Raw genomic sequence first — 21,353 nt, 5'->3', positions numbered from 1 at the left:
AGCAGGTGACATCTAGTATGGGCAGAATACTCAACGGGAGTTGCTTACAGTAGACAACAAATGTTAAAACTGGTGAGGCACTACTAGACACTGCATTTATTAATTACCTCACACAAATGGTGAAGCATGCGTCTAGGATCACAGCAACTGTAGAATCATTATTTCACTTTGTGTTTAAATATGATAACCAAATATCTGTCCATTAAAGAAGGGGCTTCTGAATATAAGATCGTCCTTTTCTGTAAAACATGCCAGGCTGTTATCTGGTTACTACTCTTGTATGCTATTGACGTATTATGCAGGTCAGGCAGGCAAGGATGATCATGTTCTTTGCATTCACGGCAGTGCAGCACGAGGTTAGAAGGATTTTTTTTTTTGTCAAGGGAACTTTCGAACTCCTTCAATCTGACGTTTATGCACCAAGCCGTTTCACCATAATATAGCTTTCTGCAAGACAAAGGAACCCTGTACAGCACTCAGTTAATGAACTTGTCTGCATGCGACACAGTGCACCTTTGAACGTCCTTTCTGCAAGAGGCCGGTTCCAGCTTCTTAATCACTGCAGCGCACACTTTCCCAACTTTATGACTGGTTTTCGTGCTGGGAGAACTGAGGCACTTCACATATCAAGCATTGGCATCACTATGCAGCAGTGCCTCGTGGCTCCAAGGGGCAGTCACTTCACAAGTTTGTGGCGAAATTCCCGCATAGCACCCCAGATTTTCAAATTAACTGGGCTGGTGTGCAGGCTGCCACTTCAAATTGCCCAGTACACTTTGCATTATAAATTAAGAAACCGCAGATATTCTTTGCATTATTGAGGTTTTACTGTAAAACCAAATGCTGCATCTGAAGAACACAAGTACTGTCTACATGGTCAGAGAAGAGTGGCACTTTGGTTTTCCCGTAAAACTTTCTTCCTCACTTGTCAGCCACCTTTAGTGCTACCAACCTTCCCTGAGTAACGAGTGCACATTTTCAAACTTTATCACTGCCAATGAAAAACAAATACTTCACCAAGCACGTTTTTGAACATACACAAAAGTTGTATGCACATTCCCTTAAGACAGCAGAACAGACCCGTATGATCTTGCTATAGCACAAGAGCACAGAAAAGTATAGGGCACAGGACGGTACACGCTAATACCTACAAGAGCACAAACACACACTAACATACAAAGAACACTTACTTTCTCTGACTACATGTACGTTTGTAGTCAACAAGATGCTTTGGCCAACAATCCTCTGCATAACCAAGCTTCAAAGCGAAGCTAAGCGCAGTGTCATAGTCATTCAACACCATCAAGTTGTAGAGCAGTTCGTTCTGCAGTTTCGGGAAACCCGTAATGGCCTCCTATGGCACAGAAACAAAAGACAAAATTACTGCGGTACTCTGTTTCATGACGACGGAGTGGTAACAAAAGCAAAACACTCCATGCTTCTTTCTTTTAGAAGTTTATTACTCTTGCAAATTCGATATTACAGTAACACCTTGTTACTTGAAACAGTATGCAAGCAGCAAAAGCATTGCACAGAACTGCAAAAAAAAAAGTCACAGTTCTTATCTGCGACCTTGGCCCAGGTTTTCACCAAATGAATTTACAATGATGCAAAGTTTTTGGCAGTTTTTTGGTTTATGGGGGTTTAATGCCCCAAAGCGACCCAGGCTATGAGGGACGCCATAGTGAAGAGCCCTGGAAATTTCTACCACATGGGGTTCTTTAACGTGCACCGATATCGCCTCCATAAAAATTCAACTGCCTTGGGCGCAATCGAACCCGCGTCTTTCGGGTCAGCAGCCAAGCGCCATAACCACTAAGCCACCACTTTTTTTTTAGTTTTTTTAGAGCCAATGTAATGCTTTTTTTTTGCACTCCCTTAAGAGAATAAAATAAGCTAAAATTTGATATATATATATATATATATATATATATATATATATATATATATATATATAGGTTGCGAAAGCATGAAGTGCTTGACTGCTTACAAGAATATATAGCGAAGTATACGCTTCGTTAAAGGAAACATATTTATTCGACTCGACGTTTCGATCGTAAGACCGATCTTCTTATATATATATATGAAATTTCCAGTTTTTTGAACAAGATCAATGTACTGTGTGCAAACAATTTTCTTAAGCCTTTTTAAGGTGTTAGCTGCGTGCATTTCTAAAATGCGCACAAATGTTGAAACTGCACTTAGAATGACTCTAGGAATTCAATGAGATCACTTTCAAGAGATTTAGCCTACTGGTTTTGTAGAACAAATGGGTACACAGTTGTACTAATGACTTCGTAAAAAGACCTCAAATGTGATATGTAGGCATCCTTACATCGGTCTTTTGTAGGATTAGACAACTTTACTAGAACTGAAAATTGCTTTAAAAACTATTACAAGGCAGTTGACCGACAGAAAAGGGTCAACAATTTTTCAATTTTCTTTTTACCCCGCCCAGATAGGTCTCAAACTGTATACCCACACTTGTAAAAACACACAGAACACCAGGAAGGCCTATCAACAACAATGAAAACATGCTGAATGGCCTGTTCGATAGTTCTGTAGTACTCCACATGCAAAAATATGGTATGTAGGTACATCATTTTTAGTTTGCCAGTGCTTGAAGCATGTGGGACACACATGTCCTGCTGCTGCTGCATGAACAATTCACACGAAAAATGACACTTTTAGAAACCTGGCTGGTGACCAACCATGCCCCATTTTGCACCTAACAGCTTTCCTCCTGTAGCTCTCCTTTGTTCAAAAAAATAACAAAACAGGTACACTGATTTTCTCCAGGTTTAGAGGGATTATTAATGCTCACCTGGCAACAACAAAAAGCTTCCCAGCATTTTCTTTATAGCCAAATTAAGCTGTTGATGCTGTGCAGCTTGCCTCAAGAGCGTTGTCTACTCTTGTGCACTGCTTCAGTGAGATTTCACGAGCAATATAGATTTATTTTTTTGGCACAGGGCTAGAGTTTGATAGTTAAGAGAATGACCAACGTGAAAGAATCTGTCTTGGACGCATTGATTCTACGCTAATCAACCTATGTTAACCATCATGCTGTTGAATTCTGGCAACTCCGCCAGACGCAGGGCACAGCATCTATCAGGAGTAATTATTCTTCAATACTCTAGTTGTCGGCAGCACACAAAGAAGAGCTAGAGGTGACTTACCGCGGCTACACACTGGTAGAGGAAGAAAAAGAAATGCCCCCATGCGAAGGAAGAAAACACAAATAAGTCTTCAATAATTTTGTTTGGCAGCGTGCTGCGAAGGATTGTGGAAAAAAAAACAGCAGAAAAGACTCATTCACTCCTATCTACTCCTTCCTCTTGTGAACAAATCTCTTCTGCTGGTTTTTTTCCACAATCATGCACCAACCGGCCCATCAAGCTACGCTTCTTCAACGCTGTGAAGAATGTGCTCTTTGGTATTAGGCACTGCATATATTCAGCAAGAATGCTGTGGTTATTTTTAAAGATGGCGTCATTACCCAAGCCGACATTATCATGACATTTGGCGTTTCGCCAGGATGATACACAGTGCAATGACTGAGGCAGACGGCGATGACTTTACTCTGGAAAGGGTTACGCAGCTCATCACAAAAGAGGTCTGGAAAGCGAGCTACCAAATAAACAAGTGATTATTGTGGAGATGACTACCTGGCTGATGGCAATTGAAGTCGTTATCAATGTGCATGCTTTTAATGTAATTTCGTTATTGAACTTTTTTTTCACTTCCAAGCCGATTATCTCAAAACACCAATTTCTACAACATCTAACCATATTTCTCGGGAACCACATGCGCGAGAAAAATTTTTGCCCAGTACCTAATAATTGGAAAGGAGCGGCTAATGAACTAGAGTTATACAAACTAATGCAGCAAATTCTGTTTTCCAGGATGTTTATTGCCCACTTCGGCTTGGAAATTGGGAGGGTCCAGTAAAGAAACAAACAAAAAATAACGTCTCTTAATCAATAATTCTAGTTCAGTCAAGACAGCACAGAAAGCAGATTACAACAGTACCAATGAGACCTCTGACCCTAGCAGATACTAACAGAAATGGTCTCAAACATAAGCTAAAATACATGACAGGTATAGGGCCTACCCTGTCCCCTGAAGTTCAAATGTATGTGGGGTTTTCCAAAGCTAAATGTGAGTTTTCGAGATATGATGCAGTGGAGTGCTGCAGATTAATGTGCATTGACATCACACAGCACACAGTGTCTTTGCATTTCATCTTTACTCAATGTGGCTACCATGACCAAAGTCGATTCTGTAACCTTGGGCTCAATCAAGCAACCAAGCACAACTACTGGGCCACCACGATGGGTTCCCACGGAAACGCTGGCCAGTACGTAAGCCAGCACATTAACAGCATTGCGCAAAAATGCTAACAAAATAAGGGGCCAACTTTCCAGAAAGATAGATGGGTCACATGTAAGGCTGCTACTCTGGCTGTTGTTTTGTTACTTGCTTTCAATGCATATGTTGCCACTCAGCAATATTTCTTTAATGTAATAAGAAACTTCAAGCAGTAACATAAAATGGCAGAACCAGTCACAAAAACGCTCCATTTTTTTTTATAATCATATTATTCTGGTCAGTTTCTTTTTTTTTCTTTTGCCGTTCTGCCGCAGATCAACAAGCCTGAAACATCAAGTTTTGCAACTTGCATGGGTGTGTTTGGTTTGGTTTTATTAGGGTTTAACGTCCCAAAGCGGCTCAGGCTATGAGAGACGCCGTAGTGAAGGGCTCCGGAAATTTCGACCACCTGGGGTTCTTTAATGTGCACTGACATCGCACAGTACACGGGCCTCTAGAATTTCGCCTTCATAGAAATTCAGCCGCCGTGGCCGGGATCGAACCCGCGTCTTCCAGTTCAGCAGCCGAGCACCGCAACCACAGAACAACCGTGGCGGGGCAGTGTGTCGAGCACATTAAGTGCAGCACAGTTTTGCACCTAATTGTGCAACTAGTAGAGGGCAAGTGTAAATACAGTAGCCGACCGATTTTTCGAACTAGCGCGATATTTCGGACTTCGCTGAGGAACTGTAGCGCACCTCATAGGAACATGTACATTTTCACGACCGATATTTCGGACTACGTGGAGTCTAAAAGTTCGAATTTTCGGACTAAAATACCCGCCAACAATATTGTGGTGATCGTTTTTCAACCGAAAGTTCATTACTTCTGCCTAACATAGACACGAGCAGGCATCGCTGTCACAACCAACCTGTTCCCCGCCACTGTGAAAGGCGCCATCTTGAATTTGAACTGAATTGGCTCGGCGGGTGCAATCGGACTGACTTGGATAGGCTTAACTATTTGTTCTCCATTATTGCCATTCAAGATAATGTGGTGCTCTTCGTTGCCATCAAGATGGCCTACAAAGAGCGCGCGATCGCATTGAAAATGGAACAGCGGTAGAGAGGGAGGAAGGGGTGAGGGCGGAACTGCATTCGCAAGCGTCACTGCCCCATGCAAACTGACTGTTCTTGCTTTGCGCAGCGAGTGCATTCATTTGTGGCATGACTGCGGCACTATCTGGTATCATGATGAGATAGGCACTATCTGGTATCAAGATGAAGATAGCATGGCTATGACTCAGAGTAATATTATCGCTTGTAGGCGGAACATGGGGAGCACGAGATTTTCAAGATTTTGAAAGCCGGTTTTTTGCAGAAAAGTTTATTTTTTAAGTTCACAGATTTTTCGATTATTCGGACCATTCTTCAGGTCCCGCTGAGTCCGAAAAATCGGTCGGCGACTGTAATTCATTCTCAAACAAAACCAGCAGGACCTTTAAAAGGGCCACAAGAAAGTGTTCACATTAGTCTATGCGTAGCTCTGCACGGAAGCCTTCACTTCAAGCTCTATACTAGGACTTCCCAATCATCTATCCTTTCAAAAGGTGCTGAGGAACCCTGCATGTCTTGGCCTCCTGCCTGATATGCAAGCAAAAGGAGCACGCAGAATGCAAACACAAAACTCCTAAAAGAATGGCCAAATTCCATTAACAATGACTGTTGTGATCAGTACGGTCAGCCCCAAAACCTGGTGGGCAAAGGAAAAGCAAGGGTTGAGGCATACATGGATTAGGCGCTCAGGGAGCTGGAAAAGCACACTGTTTCGTGGAACATAGTTTGAGGACCCCTGCTCTAAGCAAAGGTGAACATGTTGGCTAGTAAGCATTTTATCAGGCAAGCAGAGAACAACACGAGGCCATGCAGTATAGAAGCACTGGGCAAGTTCATTTTCTATAATTAACATTATGGCTAGTTTTTTCTCTGAAGGCATTAGCATTAGAAGCCCTAGCATAAAGAAATAATGTTCGGCGTCACACAACATAGTGTTGCATACACCACCTACCACCTGCCAAAAGGAAGAGACAGAAAATCCCCCTCTGCACTTGTAGGGGAGGGGAAGGAGAAGCCAAACGGTGGCTGCCACGGGCAGAACCCAGGGGGTGGCTACCACAGACAGGCGAGGTTCTGATGCAGGCAGAGGAATGCGCAACCTGACAGTAGTTGCCAAAGGAACAGCCTGGCGGATCGGCTATCGTGGAAGGTCAATCAGCTTTCACTGACTAATGAGCTAAGCCAGCAGCCTTAGCTCTTCAAGTAAAGAGAATACCTACTGCTAATGCCCTGTCACCGCATTATAATAATTAAGAGGGTTGTGCAAATATTTGAGTTTCAAATATCAAAGCGAATAATTTGGTATTCGATTCGGGCTTCGAAGCGAAAAGCAATATTCCTAAACCTCAAATAATTTGAAAGTAATTCGAAGTTCAACAGTTAAAGAAAATAAGGTGCTGGAAGAAGCAGTCAGTGTTTTTACGCACGCTCTGACATCTCCGCTCTGACAGCTCTTACATTTGCCTCTTCATTTCCTGCTACATTTCCAGTCGCAAACTATTCACTTCAAGTATTTGCTTTGAATTAAAAACCCACTATTTGCACATGGCCGATAATAAATGACCCCATAATTATTTTGAAAACTCGCATTCCGTTGTTTTTTAATGAAGGAAGAATGTAGGCACACTCACACAAATCATCTCCCGCCAGCTGGCTTCAGAGCAGTGTGCCTTGAAACAAAACAAATGATCAGATAAAGCACAAACAAAGCTCTTCATTTCCTACACCTCCAGTAGGGCTCACCTCTTCCTGTCGCCTGCGAATCAGGTACTTCATAGCATTTTTGCTTCTGCTGTAGTGGATATTAGGGCACAGCTCTGCAGTGATAAAGCGCCCAAGCATTAGGAAATTATCAGCACTGAAAGAACAACTGTGACACACCCCAAGACAAGAGCAACAACGTGATGTCAACGCACACAGCACTCACCAATAGGCAGGTTATACCGTTTAAGTAGCCTAGATGCTGCTTTGCCAATTATTTTGTCTTGAAGTCGTTCACTGCTTACACGCCACAGGCTGAAGCGATCGAAATGACTGCAATAAAAAAAAAAGGTAAGCATCAGAATGTTGACCAGCTGTGAACACCGACAGAAGAAACATGACCTACATCTTCTTCATTTCTTCCACTTGATTTGGATCTTTGTACAAAACATCAAGCAACATCACCATCTCTTTTTGAAGCTGTGGCTCTCCCTCCAGGTAATCTTCTAGTAACTTCATTTTCTCTAGGAGGTATAGAGGGACCGCTACCTGCGCAGTACATGATACAGTGTGAGGCAAGAATGCAAATGCAGGAGCCAATAATTCTGTGCTCACCTGTTCAAGTCTGTAACGGCTATAGAGCTTCAGTGTCCTGATAGCACTGCTTGCCTGAAAATAAAAAAATGCTTCTGCCAACACTACCACACAAGCGTGCACTTACAATGGCGACTGATTCTGCATGGTCCTAACAACTATAAGCACTGCCAAGTTTGGGCACTGAAAACAAAGACCTCTGTCAGCTGCATTTTCGTAACAATGAATAACTTTGAACAACGAAACAAAGAACTACTGCTAAGTGCAGCATCAAGAAATTTTTCATACTTAACAAAATACAATATGCACAGTCCACAAATGCGCCAAATATGCTTGCACTTTGTCAATTAGGCCGGAAGCCATTAAGCCTCTAATACGGGTCAATTTGGAAATTTTTGGTCTTTTTCAGACCACCAGTTCTAAATACAGTCACCGACCGATTTTTTGGACTCGGTGGGACCTGAAAAAATGGTCCAAATAATTGAACAGTCCAAAAAATTCGTGAACTTAAAAAATTTACTTCTCTGCCAAAAACCGGCTTTCAAAATCGCGAAAATCGGCGCTCCCCATGTTCTGCCTACAAGAGCGATAATATTAGCCTCTGTTTGAGTCATAGCCATGCTTTCGACATGTCCGCACCCTATCACATCATGATACCAGTCAGTGCACCACGGCCGCAGTCATGCCGCGAATGAATGCACTCGCTGCGCGAAGCAAGAACAGTCAGTTTGCACGGGGCAATGATGCTCGCGAAGACAGAGGTAAACTATAGGTAACCCACGGGAAGACGCAAGCGGAATATGCAGTCCCCCCTTCCCACCTATACAGTGTAAGCTGCCCCGCACCACGGGGGCGTCGTCTAAGCCGCGGCGGACGCTGCAGCTGTCCCACAGTCCCATTTTCAATGCGACTGTGCGCTCTTTGCAGGCCGTCTCGATGGCAACGGACAGCATCCCATTATCTCGAATGGCAATGATGGAAAACAAATAGCCAAGCCTATCCAAGCCACTCCGACAGCGCCTGTCGATTCTGTTTAAATCCAAGATGGCGCCTTTCACGGCGATGGGAAACAAGTTGGTTGCGACAGCAATGCCCGCTCACACCTACATTAGACCGAAATAACAAACATTTGGTTGAAAAACGGCCTCTACAATATTGTTGGCATCTATTGTAGTCCGAAAATTCGAACTTTTAGACTCCACAAAGTCCGAAATATCAGTCGTCAAAATGTACACGTTACAATGAGGTGCGCGATGGGTCCTCAACGAAGTCCGAAATATCACACACGTCCGAACTACTGGAGTCCGAAAAATCGGTCGGCTACTGTAACTCAATCCACCGAAGCCAAAAACTGCTCTCCAGTTACTGGAATTAACCTTAATTAAACACTGCAGAAGCTGCAGAACCATATTCAGCTGCATAGGAAGAGAGGGCATATTCAAGTTGTGTAGTTTTGGCCGCACTGTCAAGAAAAATCACGGGGTATACCATATGCCTCGTTGATCTGGACACTGGTTGCCAAGCAAAGCTTGACAAAGCCACTTCGTTGTAATAATGAATCGTGAAGAAAAACGAATAATAATGAATCGTGAAGAAAAACGAATTATGCAGAAAAACACCGATTAAGGTCTGCTTCTGCGCATAGAGATGGTAAGTGAAGTGGAAGTCTGACGATATCTCAGGAGCTGCAAGTCATTATCCCGATCGGCATACCTTTAAAATTGTAATGCGGTGTAGTTTGAGCTGTCAATGTTCCATGAAACATGTTATAATGTCTCATGGCACGATGACATATTTCCAACTATGACTATGCAAATCCCACAAATCGCTTTGGTGTATATCTGTACTCAGTCAGCAGATAGCTGCTCAATGTGGCTTTCAGCCACCCACAAGCTACAGAAAGTTTTCCTCAGAGCCATTCATGCAATACAGCACAAGCTAAGGTGAAGGCGCCCGTGTGCTGTGCAATGTCAGTGCATGTTAAAGATCCAGAGGTGGTCGAAATTATTTCTGAGACCTCCACTATGGCACCTCTTCCTTCCTTCATCCCTCCTTTATCCCTTCCCTTGCGGCGCGATTCAGGGGTCTACCGGGATGAGAGACAGATACTGCGCCATTTCCTTTCTTCAAAAACCAATTTTTTCATCAGACTGGGCACCCTGGCACAGCAAAGTATAAAACAAAACCACAGTAGAAAAAGGCCATCACTCAAGCATTTTCACTTTCGCTCTACTGGTGTACTGCAATCAAAATACAGAAAAAGAAAAATTAGTTGGGGTAGTCAACGTTGTGTTCTTATCGCTATCTATATTATTGTGACAAAAACAAAGGGCTCTGAAACTTCACCCTGTCCATTGCTCTAACAGTGAGGTTCCATATTATAAGCAGGTGTAGATACATTCAAGAAGTTTGGTTCCCAGAAAATTTGTCCATTATTTGTGCCATTAATTTTGACAGGAACTGTATCAATGAGGCGAGACTGTAAAGCCTGCAACTGTTAATGCTTCTCATTAATGGTTTACTAGCAGTGCCATGCACCCCTACAAAACCAGATGTTTTGGCCAGCTTAATGAAGCTAAACTTCTGATAAGCTGAACTGAAGGTCCTGCCAGGCTCCTGAAGAAAGGAATCCACAGTCAATTTATTGAGTGATGAGAACTGATTGCAATAGAATAATAAGGGCCTTCGTATTGTCAACGCAGTCAATATTTTAACATAAGCAACATGGTAATCTCAGCAGCAGTAGTCTACAATGAAAAGCCGTACCTCTATTTTGCACAGCAAGGCATGTTTAACATCCAAATGCTTCACATAGGTTAGGATAGGTACTGTAGTGGAGGGAGCTTTAACCTCATAGGGTTCTTTGCTCTTTAAATGTGCTTCAAGGGGCCAGAAAGGGGGGGGGGGGCGCACGTCGTGATGATGGGATAAAGTCACGTGACGTAAGTGGACTGCCTGCCACGTAGGCGGTTGGCACCCACCTCTTCCGGATCGCGGAGGGACCAGACAAACAAACGGGACAACGGTGAGAAGGTTCCCACCTCCCCACTGAGACAGCATTTCACCTCCACTGAAATGTGGCAGCTATGGCCAAGATTGGTTGGTTGGTTTGTGGGGGTTCAACGTCCCAAAGCGACTCAGGCTATGAGGGACGCCGTAGTGGAGGGCTCCGGAAATTTCGACCACCTGGGGTTCTTTAACGCGCACTGGCATCGCACAGTACACGGGCCTCTACAATTTCGTCTCCATCAAAATTCGACCGCGGTGGCCGGGATCAAACCCGCGTCTTTCGCGACAGCAGCTGAGCACCGTAACCACTGAGCCACTGCGGCGGCGGCCAAGATTCAGTCCAATCACCTTGGGCTGAGCAGACAAGCAACAATGCCACTGTGGTGAGTTAGCAGTGAAGAAATCCCAACAACGGTTAACTATTTACAACAAAAAAGCACTTCACAAGACATGACAAAATAAAGCAGCAGTATGTTTCCTTCTTTCTGCAAGCATTATGTTCAGCTCTTAACTGCTTGGACCGTGTTTGGTCTGCAGTATCTGATAAATAAAAAAAATAACTCTGCTCACCTGATCATAACTATTCTCTTTCAGCATGGCGTCCACGATGTCAATGTAGTCATCATGCGGATTGTCTTTCATTTTGTACACTTGGCAGACAAGATCCATCAGAGACGTGTTTGTCTGCTGTACAACCTTCTTCAAAGCTTGCTGTTTTAGTTTTTTTCCAAGTAATGCATAAAGTTCCGGATGATCGGACAACTGATCAGGAAAAAAAATGAAAGAGCATCAGTTGCATGTTGGAAATCCATTTCGCAACACTGCATTAAAGTCAATGTACCTGCTACATGCTTCAGGCTAAATGCACATTTTTTGCCAAACTAAGTGTGACCTCTCTCTTCATATAAAAACCACAGCTGAACCCAATTTTAACACTTCCTCTCTGGCCTTTAGCATTAGGCGCACTACAACAAAATGTTTCCAGGATGTCATACAAGTGCCAAGTGATGCAACTGACGGTAGCCCTGTCCTTTGCTACCAAGATGCTTAACACATCTTATCTGTTCACAAGTGACACACCAATGCAATTCAGCCAATTCCCACACATTCAGCCTGCAACACAACACCGTCATAGTAATCTCCCATATAGTAAAAACCTGCAAGTAAAGTGCAACCGCAATCCCATTTTGCCTTCCATAGACTACTAAAAATTTAAAAAAAAAGTACTAAGACAACATTAATAAAGGAACACTCACTGTAAAGACCATTTGGCCATGGGGGTGTACTTCCCACGAAATGATTACACTGGAGCACATGCAGCCTAAGACACTTCAAAGCAACCTTGATTATGTGCTCTGGCTAACTAAGATGCAGCTGACAAAAAGCTTGTAGTACTAAGAACTTTTACAGGATTCTGCCCCAACTGCGGCTCTGTCTGCTTGGGCCAAACATGACACAGTCCCTAAAATCGCAGAATGGTGTATTCATTAGAGCACTTTAAAAGCATGGGTGTCTGCCATTGCTTTGCAGCTCCAAGGTTACTGGTCATTGGACTGAAATCTGAGGCTGCCCAGTTATCAAAATTCAGAAGAGATGAGTGCTAGTGCGACATATGCCTACCTGCATGACAGCGAGTCTCTTCAAGTAAGCTGGCGCTATCCATAAAACACTAGCAGTTTGCATTCAAGACACCAACAAGCCTTACAAAGCATACTTTGAAACATTATTAGTGATAACCTTAATGAATGCCTCGTGACAAGCAATATTAAAAGCAGTGCAAATTTAATGATAGGTACATACCCAGTCCTCAAACTCTTGCATCACTGTAAATGCAAGAGAGTTGGGACGACCGTGGCGGAAATCCCGCACAGATTCCATCAGCATCAGTGACGTTTCAAAGCAGTTGGGAGCTTTCCCGAACACGCAATGAAGTTGATTGACCAGCTCCTCAGTCTTTTTGTTTTTTCCACGCATCCAGGAGTCATCAAGCTCGAGCGGCCATAATGGATCCATGATAAATCAACCCACACAACCTGAAAAACACAATGCGTGCACACATCGTAAAGCACATTACGAAACAGCATAATGCCAATGCACATGAGTCCAGCATCAGTATAAGGGAACAAAACCCACATGTCACAAACGCACATTAGAAAACCTACAATTACCATGGCTCTGTCAAAAAGCAGCCGCTGCAGTACCAATGATCTGGCTGTTATAGGTCAGGATTGAACACCGAAAACCAGACATAGAACTAGAAGGTCATTCACTGAAACTTCAGTACAGAATAAAAAAAAAAACAGTCACAACCATAACAATTAGAGATACGAGCGAGCACTTTGAGACAAAGCAATCAAACCCCAAAAACTATACGAAACACCACATGCTGTGCGATGTCAGTGCACATTAAAAATCCCAAGGTGGTCGAAATTATTCTGGAGACCTCCACTACCGCACCTCTTTCTTCTTTTACTCCCGCCTTCCTTTCTTTCCTTACGGCACGGTTTAGGTGTCAGCTGAGATATGCGAGACAGATACTGCGCCATTTTTCCTTCCTCAAAAACCAATTTGCCAAACACCACAAAAAGTCTAACTACTTTACTGACAAAGTAGACTGCACACTTATGCATCTATATAGTACTGTTGCCCACTATGAAAAGGCAAACTGACCATATGTTCCCATCTGTCTTTTTCCTTTTCAAGAAGTTTGATCTTCTCTAAGCTAGTTGCACAGCCACATTGTACCTTGCAACTGCACGTTCGACATGACACACTGATACACATTCATACTAGATCCCAATCGACAAGCTAGCCCGCTGAATGACAAGTGGTACTGCATGCACACATAGTTGTACAAACAAATAGGTTTGCAATCAAGTAAAAGTAAACAAAACACTTCTGATAAAAAAATTCAGTGGCAACGTTGTACCTAGAGCAGGTTCCACCACAAATGCACACAAAACACCAGACTACTGCCATGTGCACATGGGTGCTGCAATTATTAACTACTGCCTAGGACAAATGCATGGCGTTGACATCTTTGGGAATCAAGCCATAATGAATAAATTAGTTATTTTAAACTTTTACAGCTTGTACAGAATACCCTTCAGTACGCTTTGAGTTTTTGTTTTGTAGCATGAGCTACACTGGCCGAGGTTGAGCAGTTTCGCGTCGCTCCTGGAGAGTCGTGCTGCGCATGGCCGAGGAGCAAGCGACGTCACTACGCACAGCTGGCGTGCCCCGCCGCGCGCGCTCGCTCTCCTTGCCTTAAAATGATTGGAGTGTAAAACGTGGTCAACACCAACGCCAATGAATACAACGAACACCAACAGCCTATGGCTTCAGCACCGCGTTTCTGGCACAACGTTTCTGCATGCCAACACATGCAGCGCACACCTGTCACTACCGCCACTTAGCTTAAAGTACGGTTGAAGTGTCCACTGTTCCAGGAGGGCTGTTATACACCTTCCCTCTGGTTCAGGTGTCCAGTGAGATGCGGACACCTCACCCTCACCTCACGCTACGTATATCCTGGCATAGCAGAGCTAAGCCACTACCAATTTTTTTTTGAAAACAAGAGTACCAGAACTCAATAGGGACCAAAAGCTCAATCACGCTTAACGCTTGGGGTCAAGCGGGATCGGGCTCAATCATGGTCATCTCGATCAAGCCTGTACAACAGCAGTATTAGTCTAGTGAAACCAGTAACGAGCCGCCATGGCATGGGAAATGCTTTACTTTATGAACCAATATGAAGTCTCCTTCCTTAATAGGTGCTGTGACCAGTTTACTCATGTTCAGCAGTTAAGTACGCTGATTTATATCTCATACAGTCCCTGTCAAGTACTATGCACATAAGGAGAAAGTCAACAAAAATGGGCAGTCTACTCTAACGGCAGTCAACAGAATCAAAGAGCGGACATTCTCCCAGTACTAGCCTCTGACTTGGCAATAAAAAGCCAGGTGAAAACTGTAGTTTTAGGCATTCCACAGGTTCTGTGCCGCACTGCATTGACAAATTTGAGGACACAAATTTGATCAGTTCTTAGGTTGCAGATGCCAACAAGCAATCTTTCAGAGGTCATCAATATCAGCATATATAGACAATCTTTTAGAGTCTTTAGATGAGAGGGAGTCCAATAACGCACTACCTAGTATTCGAGAATATTGAACACCAGTGTCTAGCCCACCTGCAGCATGTGATAAAAAAAAAGTGCCAATGCAAAGACTGCAATGGGAAACAATGCACACAATTGGTGGTGGGTTCAGTTCCTAATCTCAAGGATTGGCTAGGGATTTGGGAGCAGCCACCCGCAACATCAAACTACTTTGGGTGACAACCGCGGCTCTTGATTTAGGACGTGTTTAGCCTCGTGGACTGAGCTCTTTTAAAGGTGCACTGAAGAGGAATCTGAACTTGTCTTTTTGCCATGGGAACTCGATCTACAACTGCGATTTATTGCCCTGTGTGGCCGATTTCCGTAATTAAATCGAATTAACGTCCGGCTCCCGCCTTTTTTTTTTAAATTCTCCCGCGTACGGTGGGCGGAGTCTACCAACGCATGGAGCGCCTTTCACCCAGTCCCGTGGCGGCTTGCCGCTCTACCATCGACGGAGTAATACGTAGTAATCCGTAGTAGCAAATAGTCCGCGCATATTTTTATTTCTGCGGGCTTATTTTGCGGCTATATTATCTGCGAATGAAACTATTTATTCATGGAAACCTAAAAAACAAAATAAAGCGAAAGCAAAGCCTCCACGGAGCTGGCTGAAAGGCACTTCACGCGTTGGTCGACTCCGCCCACCGTACGCGGAGAATTAAGGCGGGAGCCGGACGCTAATTCGATTTAATTAGGGAAATTGGCCACAGAGGGCAATAAGTCGCAGTTTCTAAGAATGCTAGGAACGTGTAGATCGAGTTCCCGCTGCAAAAAGACAAGTTCAGAATCCTCTTTAGTGCACCTTTAAGCTTAGGATTCCAAAGTTTCGCATAGCTGATAAAGGCCACAAAAATAGATACCTTACACTGGCATCATGGGCACCATGATTGTGAACCTCGCACAGCTTCGACAGAGCAGGCCTGGGGCCGAATTACGGAACGATCACAATCTCAAAAACAGTCGCAATACCCCGCTCTAATTGGTCGGCACTGACCGGCGGACATATCGACAAACCGGAGCAGGGCTTTGTGACCATTTTGCAACTCTTTTTGAGATTGTGATTGTTATACAATTCAGCCCCAGAAGAGGTTTCGATAAGCAGATTATAGATATATGCACCTTCCCTCAGTGCTCCTGGTTAGCCAGCATGGCAGCTGCTGTGATGTGTGTACAAGCTATGTTTAGCAAACGATTATTCTCACTCAACCCTGCGTAGCCTATCATTAAATGGCGAGCACCGGGCCAGCCCAATACTTTTCCCAGAAGTTGCTATATTACCGGCAGTGTCATCTTACTGGCTTCTAGAAGTCACGTGACGTGCATAACACCCCACCCCCCCCCCCCTTTTTTTTTAAGGAATGAAAAAGAAAACAGGAAAATAAATTCACCCTGGGAGTGTGTCACCTTTAGACAGCACTCTGAGCTTCTTTAGGTAAGGTTTGATTGCCTACTGCCGGTAGCTTTCAGTGCGAAAGCACTTCTAGACCCTCCCCCACCGCCATAACGTTTCACCGGTGTTATGTGTGAAGCACGGTAAAATGAAACAGAGAACGAATGCCAGCACCACCAACAAGTAGAGAACGGCAGCGTGCAAGACGAGCTGCAGGAACCAGTGAAGAAGCCAGCAGTGGGTGCCTCAATCTTGCTATGAGTAGGCGGTGGCGTCCACCTACAAATTGAGACAGTTATGCACCTTTCTTTTCCTCAAAACCAGCACATTAGAAATCTCCGTTGATTTCCGAGGAAAGGAAAGGCGCCCTGGGTCAGTGGACCCCTGAACTTTGCTTTTGAGGTGCATGGTGGTGGTGTCCATCTGCAAAAAACCATGCTTTTGCACCATATTTCGTGCTTAGCATTGCTAAACCGCCAGCCATTTTTTTGTACAGGGTATTCTGCAGGCAAAAACAACTAGAAAAAAGAGAATGCCTGTAGTGTTGTTTCATTGGCTGTGTGCCGTGATGTGACCGGAATCAGCCAATGGGGTCAAACTGCCGGCATGGTTCCCTGTGGGCTAAAATAGCCAGCTGCCCGCACAGTAATCTCGTTCACTTTTCCCAGCTGTTGCTAAAACAGTGCTGGGAGAATCGGAAGACACGAGAAAAAAAACTGGCAATGTTTTCCTCGTGTTGCCGACAGCAGCAAAGCAGAGTGCAAAAAGAATTTCAGCCTAGTGACCCGCCCTACTACCGGCAAAACAGACACTGCTCGACAAAACATGTTTCTTCCATGGAAGAGGCAATTAAATGCAATTCTGACAAAGCAACACATTTACTGCAAACTGCAGCAACAGAACCGTGATCACTTGAGGTGGAAAGCCTACAGTGAGAAACAAAGGGACTGGCTAAGACCAACTGAGATGAACACTGCATGTTATAAGTCTTGTACAAAAAAGCTCAATTTAAAAATCTTCAACACATCTTTTGGTTGTCATGTGAAGTTAAACTTCCACATTGCCTCTGAGGCTAACCTGACATCAATCTAAAAATGGCCTGGTGCAGTTGATTACAACAATTGCAAAAATTTTCTTTGCACAAGAAACGTGCATTTTCGAAAAGAACACAGTTCTAAATTACCTTCTTTTATTTATTTATTTATTTATTTATTTATTTGTACATACTATCAGTCCAGCTGGACTAAGATAGGAGTGGGTACAACATCAAAATTTATAAACGCAGGCCAGTACGATAAAACAGCCAGTACAGTCAAACACAGTTAGGACCGTTCAGGCTTTAGCACCACACAGTGACCACATGCCGCTTCATCAATGTTGCGCGTAACAGTTCACTCAGTGACTAATCTCAGCAACACCAACGATGCAGAAAGGCTGCGACAAATTAATGCCAATGCACGAGCACGTAACGCATTACCGCGGTTCACAACACAACCACCAAGGCGGCAGGACATGCTCTAAACATCAAGTTTGACTTTCGTGTCATCCCGCCTTGCAGACATGAACAAATACTTCAGCTTCATGACTCAAAAGCGCAAAAACAGGCACAGGACAAGCACTTAACTTTAGGTACCCGCTGTCTACTGGTTAACGCCAACTATAAAACTGACGTGACAAACTGCACAAGATCAAGGAGGCGGCTACCTGCATTACACAACTGGCGTCGGTCATCTCGTGAACAGTGAAATTTGCATGCGCGCCTACGAAGGCCTACTCATTTTTAACACTACAGGGAAATAAGATACGATCTCTGTAGTGACAGGCGCCCAAAACACACACACATGACCAATCGCTCTGGGAACCACTCCAAGCCAAGGTAGCCTTGCTTATCAATTTTCAGTGCAGAGTTCCGGTCAGATGCGCGAACTGCACGCGAAAGCACAACCACGACGCCCATTTATAAACGCTGTAGCCTAGTCAATCTAAACATGATGTGATGGCATCAGAAAAAAAAGAATTGAACGTTCGAAAGAAGGCTTAACAAGAAAGCTACTCACCGCGCACAACGGTCGGGCGGCTACACCAAAACCACGATGGTCAAGTAAAATAAACGCCTATTGATCACGCCAGCAAAATAATGCTCAACGGAAACACAGCAGACCCAGCAGTTCGCAAACGATCGACGCTGCGGTTCGCATGCTACGCATACGACACCGCAACCGCTCCACTAGCTCGAGACTGCTCGCGCCTATGGCCCACCGATGCTGCTAGCACGGCTCACAGTCTGCGAGTGGTGCAGAACGCTCCCGTAGGCCCCGTAGCGGGTGCAGCTTGACAACCAATGAGCTGCACCAAACCGCGTCGACCGCGCCCACCTGGCGGTCGAATCCACGCAATGACAAAAAAGAAGAGCAGATTAAAATCACAATAATTCCCGGTTTTCGACGTGGTATCACAAGGGTTTCTTTTCGCTTTTGCAGTACTGCTCCTAGCAACAATAGACATTGATTTTTTTTACATGGCGACTGCGCTACGCTACGATCGCTATGACTGCAGCAGGCGCTGGCAGGCGCGTTGACTTTTGTTTGTCCTTCCTTCTTGCTATCTTTTACTTGTCTAACAAAATAATATTCGTTTCATGCACTAAATAACGTCACCGTTCAGCAGAACTGCCCAAACACCCAGAACTTACATCGGTTCGGGTAAATAAAAAGAACAGATGTTTTTGCTGTATCGCAGAATTAGTTCACTGTAGGGAGGAGGAAGAAGTGGTGCACTGTGTGCCAATTTTTGCTGCTGAATTTCTTGCTATCGGTTTGGCCCTTCAAGAAGTTCCCCGCTTTATTTCTCATATGTAATCATCATTTCGAACTGCCTCTCTCAGTCTTGAAGCTCGAGGACTAGAGCTCTTGTACCGATCCCTAATGTTCTTTGTGCCCCTCCAAGTGCAAGAAGTGCATTTTCACTGGATTCCAGGGCACTGTGGCATTACTTTAAATTCACAGGCTGATTTCACTAAGAAATCTGCCATCAATGGGCCTGTTGACCACCTCGTTCCAAACCTTACCCTACTGACTGCATATCCCGTTATGAACGTTTCCAACTACACCAGAACCTGAGCCATGAGCCCATCCTTAATTGCTACAGCGGACTATGAACACTTAAAATTCTCATGATCGTTCATGTGCTTCAAGGCAATGTGACGTTTCCATGACGAAATTGCTCCTCGTCTCGATCTTTATTTATGCTGTTGTGGGTTTACGCCGCCGAATCTATGTGCGTCATGTGGGGACGTGGACTCCTTAGATCATTCATACTCTCTTGCCAGCGGTTTGCACGGCAGAGAATTAAGTCTCGTCCCGTCCTCCTCCCCTTAGGTGCAAACGGCTTCTTCACAGGTATGTTATCGAGACCGGGAGATTTTTATGTTAACTCTTCTTTCCCTTTACTTTCCTCTTAAAATATATTTATTTATTATTATTATTGGTTTTTAATTAAATTATTTTAACCCTCACCTCTTTGTTTCCTCGAATTTCATTACAATCTCCTCAAAATCTCTCAAAACTCGTTAATCGTTTTCCGAGATTCCTCAATTTTTATTTATGAGCCGCTTGAGGTAAGTATAGATGAATTTTTCTCTTGTTTGAATCTGCACCAAATTCGTCACACGTGTTTCTGGGCAGGCATTTCCTGGAGTTTACGTTTCTTTTTTGCCTCTCTTGATGACAGCAGCGGCGAGAGCTTGTCTATCCTGCACTCGTCCGTGTCTTTCTGCGCGCTTTGTCAAACGCGGCTTTCCAAATAGCCCGGACCCATACCTTAATGAGAGATTTATTGCCTTGCTCGACTACTACTGAGTGAGGCGACAAGCCAGCGTATTTTGGAAACTTGGAGCAGATGGGACGCAGAAGCGAGGAAGGCGGCCCGCGTTGCTCTGATTCCCGTTTGTTAGTTTAGCTGGGCAGGGATAATGGGATTCAAACGCAGTGGTTATCAGAGGCTGATTTTGTGAGGTTACTTTGTTAATCGATCACTTTCGATGATCTTTTTCTTGCAGTTTTGAAAATAAAAAATAAATGTGTCAGTTTGTCCTCGAATAAGGCTACTTAGCAACTACGTATCAGCAAAACGTCGCTTCATCGTATTATCAACCTGCATGTAGTCAACACCATCCAGAGAAAAACTCAACCGCCTGCATGATTCTTTTGTGGAACAAGCAGTTGAGAAAGTATGACCAATAGGTTTTAGACATGTCACAGCTGTACACCCCAGAGTATGCGGTGACGGACCGTTTGGAAGAGAAGTTTTGCATTACCGCGCGGGATTATCGATATATCGACATATGGTGCAGTAATAAGACGAAGGGATCAAAAATAATGTTGAAAAAGTGGTTGTTAGCTACGTAGGAATAGTTATCGCAGGTCATACTTCGCGCTGCTGGCATACCCGAGAAAATTAGGGCCCTGTGAACAGTCCCTATACGAACAACAAATGCAGCATAATTGTACTGAATTCGGCGACGACAATTACAACCCAGCAAACCAAAAATCTCTCAGAGACGTCTAGGTTTTCGGTTTGCTGGGAACTACGAAGGAACACCAAATAGCAGTTCGTCATTGCTTTTCGGTTGCCGTTTGGTGAGAGCGACTGCACCATGCATAATACACTCTAAAAGTGCCAGATTATTATTGCTACGAGCGAAACAACTATGTATTGCACATTTACAGTTCAGTCGTATTATTCCAGTCGCCACGCAACCGCATACAAACCATGCCATACGCATAGCACACTGTACGCGACCGGCGCGTGGGACCCAACATGCCACTGGGGGGGGGGGGGGGGGGGGGGGGGACGGCGCGGGGTGGTACAAAAGGTATCCCCACCCTGAAAGCGGAGGCGCGCGGACATCAAGGAACCCTCCTAATAGCTCATGGCAGTCCATTGAAATGCTTTATAGAGTAGAACGCGACTGTTATCGGCCGGGTACCGTTTCAAAATGCGCATACTCATAATTACTCATGTACGCATCAGTACACTGCAGACACTTCAAAAAGTCAAAGGCGACAACGCATT

The 21,353-nt window shown here is 44.3% G+C and overlaps 1 protein-coding gene across 1 annotated transcript in view; it reads right to left on the bottom strand.

Annotated features, from left to right (window-relative positions):
• Nbr (exonuclease mut-7 homolog) overlaps positions 1–18,591 on the bottom strand; it is a 39,200-nt gene extending 20,609 nt beyond the window's left edge. The window contains exons 1-9 of the mRNA XM_089581151.1: positions 18,338–18,591; positions 12,531–12,763; positions 11,301–11,492; positions 7,743–7,796; positions 7,534–7,676; positions 7,354–7,460; positions 7,170–7,243; positions 7,058–7,096; positions 1,191–1,354 (exon numbers count right to left, since the gene is read on the bottom strand). Of these exons, the coding sequence (XP_089437277.1) occupies positions 1,191–1,354; positions 7,058–7,096; positions 7,170–7,243; positions 7,354–7,460; positions 7,534–7,676; positions 7,743–7,796; positions 11,301–11,492; positions 12,531–12,743 (986 nt within the window). The 5' untranslated portion in view covers positions 12,744–12,763; positions 18,338–18,591. The remainder of the gene's footprint in view (positions 1–1,190; positions 1,355–7,057; positions 7,097–7,169; positions 7,244–7,353; positions 7,461–7,533; positions 7,677–7,742; positions 7,797–11,300; positions 11,493–12,530; positions 12,764–18,337) is intronic.
• Positions 18,592–21,353: the final 2,762 nt, after the last annotated feature.

The sequence above is a fragment of the Amblyomma mixtum genome, chromosome 3 (assembly GCF_055824585.1).
Source record: "Amblyomma mixtum isolate Tamu chromosome 3, ASM5582458v1, whole genome shotgun sequence".
Taxonomy (NCBI): Eukaryota; Metazoa; Arthropoda; class Arachnida; order Ixodida; family Ixodidae; genus Amblyomma; species Amblyomma mixtum.
Note: the sequence above shows the minus strand (reverse complement) of the source record. Positions and strands in the feature narration are given on the sequence as shown.